The 2,377-nt window shown below is 45.3% G+C and overlaps 1 protein-coding gene across 3 annotated transcripts in view; it reads right to left on the bottom strand.

Annotated features, from left to right (window-relative positions):
• The window catches only part of LOC103470702 (spermatid perinuclear RNA-binding protein-like), a 41,796-nt gene that overhangs the window by 2,716 nt on the left and 36,703 nt on the right, over window positions 1-2,377 (bottom strand). For 2 of the 3 annotated variants that reach the window (XM_008419327.2, XM_017306873.1), the window contains exons 15-17: window positions 1,623-1,763; window positions 1,416-1,539; window positions 210-260 (exon numbers count right to left, since the gene is read on the bottom strand). In XM_008419327.2, coding sequence (XP_008417549.1) covers window positions 210-260; window positions 1,416-1,539; window positions 1,623-1,763 — 316 coding nt within the window. Of the gene's footprint in view, window positions 1-6; window positions 126-209; window positions 261-1,415; window positions 1,540-1,622; window positions 1,764-2,377 lie in introns of those variants that run through there. The other variant, XM_008419328.2, reaches the window with a different exon arrangement.

Below are 2,377 nucleotides of genomic sequence, written 5' to 3'. Positions count from 1 at the left end.
ACAGGTGGGCGGGGCTAAAAGGGGTACAGGTGGGCGGGGCTAATAGGGGTACAGGTGGGCGACGGGGTAAACGGGGGGGACTCTGATGACGGGAACAACTACTGAGGGCAATCTGGAGGGAAGACCTGAGGAAGAGCCAAAGAACAGAAGCTGGAGTGATGGGATGATGGATGGATTATTGATTATTGATCAGAGGTAGAGGGGCTTACTGTAGGCAGGAAGGGGGGCAGCAGGGCTGTAGCCGTACGGAGCACCGAAACCTGCAGAGGAGACAAAACGTCCGTCACCATCAGGAAACAGTTTGATCTGTTTTCCTCCCACCGACGGTCAGAAAACCTCCAGACCTGCAGCTGGTTTCCTCAGGGGGAGGAAGGAAGAAATATCAGAACTTTATTAGCAACCTGAGGAGAAAAACCGCCTCACTGCAGCACAACTCCAGTTTGTTTCAGAAAGAAGCTGAAAATATCAGAGCTACACAAACACACAGCTTCCTGTAGAGGTGGCATTATGTTTCATTTTGCTTCATTTTAGAGTAAATTTATGCACTACAAACATGTTTATTATTAATGAGATTTCATCTCCTCAGTTCTGCCTGTTTGAGCCTCTTTCAGAATCAGATGTTTTATTGCGCCGTCACTTTTATGCTAATGAGCTGCTGCTGGAGGTTTTTGAAACGGCTCGTTTTCCAGACACAATAAACATTAAGCTCTATTTTTCTGTTTATTTTCTGGAAGCAGTAAAGACCAAAAGGGAAGAACTAAAGTGGGCAGAGAGTTCATTTTGCATAATTGATCCCATTTGATAAATAGAAACAGAAGAACGGGAGTAAAATTTTTAAAATCGAAGTTTCTGCTAAACATTTTTAGACCGAGTTTAGATCAAAACTGACTTTTTTACATCAGTCCAAACATGCAGTAATGCTGATTAAATCTGAAACACAAAACTCTGGGATGGCCTTACTGAAGCAGCGTTTTGGACAGTTTAGCCTGAATATAAACCTTAAAACATTCAGGAACATTTTAACTAAACTGTAAATGTTTATGGATTATAGATCTTTACAGTTTTTGCTCCAACGTGTTTTGTGTTAAAGTCTCAGACTTTAATGTTCTCTCAGTGAACCTTCGTCTCCAGCAGGAACAGAAGGTGTTCATTTCAGTCATGAACAGTGATGCTGCGGGCTTCCTCTGCTGCCAAGAAGATGTGCCAATCGCCATGGCAACCAGAAACTCAGCTTGTTGGATTTCAGCAGGTTCGTCTTTCAGGTGTGAATCCACCATAAGGAAACAGAAACGAGCCGCAGCGACGTTCAGATGATCTCTGGAGGAAATTCTAGTTTTCTCTTCATGTTTTGATCCAAGCAGCAGAAAAATCTTCATTTAATCCTGAAAGTAGATTTAATCTGCAGCCGGACCCACCTGGGGGGATGTAGCCGTGTGTGGGGGCCGTGCTGATGTACGGCGCTCTGGGCAGGACGGGGACCCGTGGAGGTCTGGCGGCGAGCGTCGGGATGGTCAGCACAGAGGTCAGGGGTCGCTTCGGCTGCACAGACAGACACAGAGATCAGGGCTGAACTGGAGCCACTGGCCAGCAGGGGGCGCAGCCTCCCTCAGAGCTGAACTCACTGCTGGGTTGAGGCGTTTCTTCTTCACGTTGGTCGGTTTGGACCCGGAGAACAGGCAGCTGAGAGCGGCGAGCGCCGCGCTGGCTTTGGCCACCTTCTTATTGGGACCGGTTCCCCGGAACACCTGCTTATCCACCTCCACCTGCAGGGGGAGACAGAGACACCGGACCGGGTCAGATCAGATGCATGCTGAGGTGCTGCAGTGACATTTTCAGGATTTATAAAGTTTTCACAAAATACAAATGAACTAAAACAAGAATTTAAATTCACTATTATATGATGATATGTTTTATTATTACTAATAATGTCTTGTGATAATATTCTACACTCTACAGCAGGGAGAAAATAAAGTAAAAATAATAAAACTTTACGTCTGGAAATATCTCTCACCCTAAATATCTGACTGGTCAGAACAAAACATTAATTTAATAAAAATCAACAACGTTGTTTAACGTAAATAATAAACTATCAATAAGTCACTGAGATATTAGGATTAATAAATATTCATAAAACAATGTGTGTGTGTATGTTTGTCCCTGTGTGCGTGTTCCTGTGTGTGTGCGTGTGTGTGTGTGCCTCTGTGTGTGTCTGTGTTCCTGTGTGTGTGTGTGTGTGCGTGCCTGTGTGTTCTGTGTGTGTGTGTGTGTTCCTCTGTGCGTGCGTGTGTGTGTGTGCCTCTGTGTGTGTCTGTGTTCCTGTGTGTGTGTGTGTGTGCGTGCCTGTGTGTTCTGTGTGTGTGTGTTCCTCTGTGTGTGT

The sequence above is a fragment of the Poecilia reticulata genome, linkage group LG9 (assembly GCF_000633615.1).
Source record: "Poecilia reticulata strain Guanapo linkage group LG9, Guppy_female_1.0+MT, whole genome shotgun sequence".
Taxonomy (NCBI): Eukaryota; Metazoa; Chordata; class Actinopteri; order Cyprinodontiformes; family Poeciliidae; genus Poecilia; species Poecilia reticulata.
Note: the sequence above shows the minus strand (reverse complement) of the source record. Positions and strands in the feature narration are given on the sequence as shown.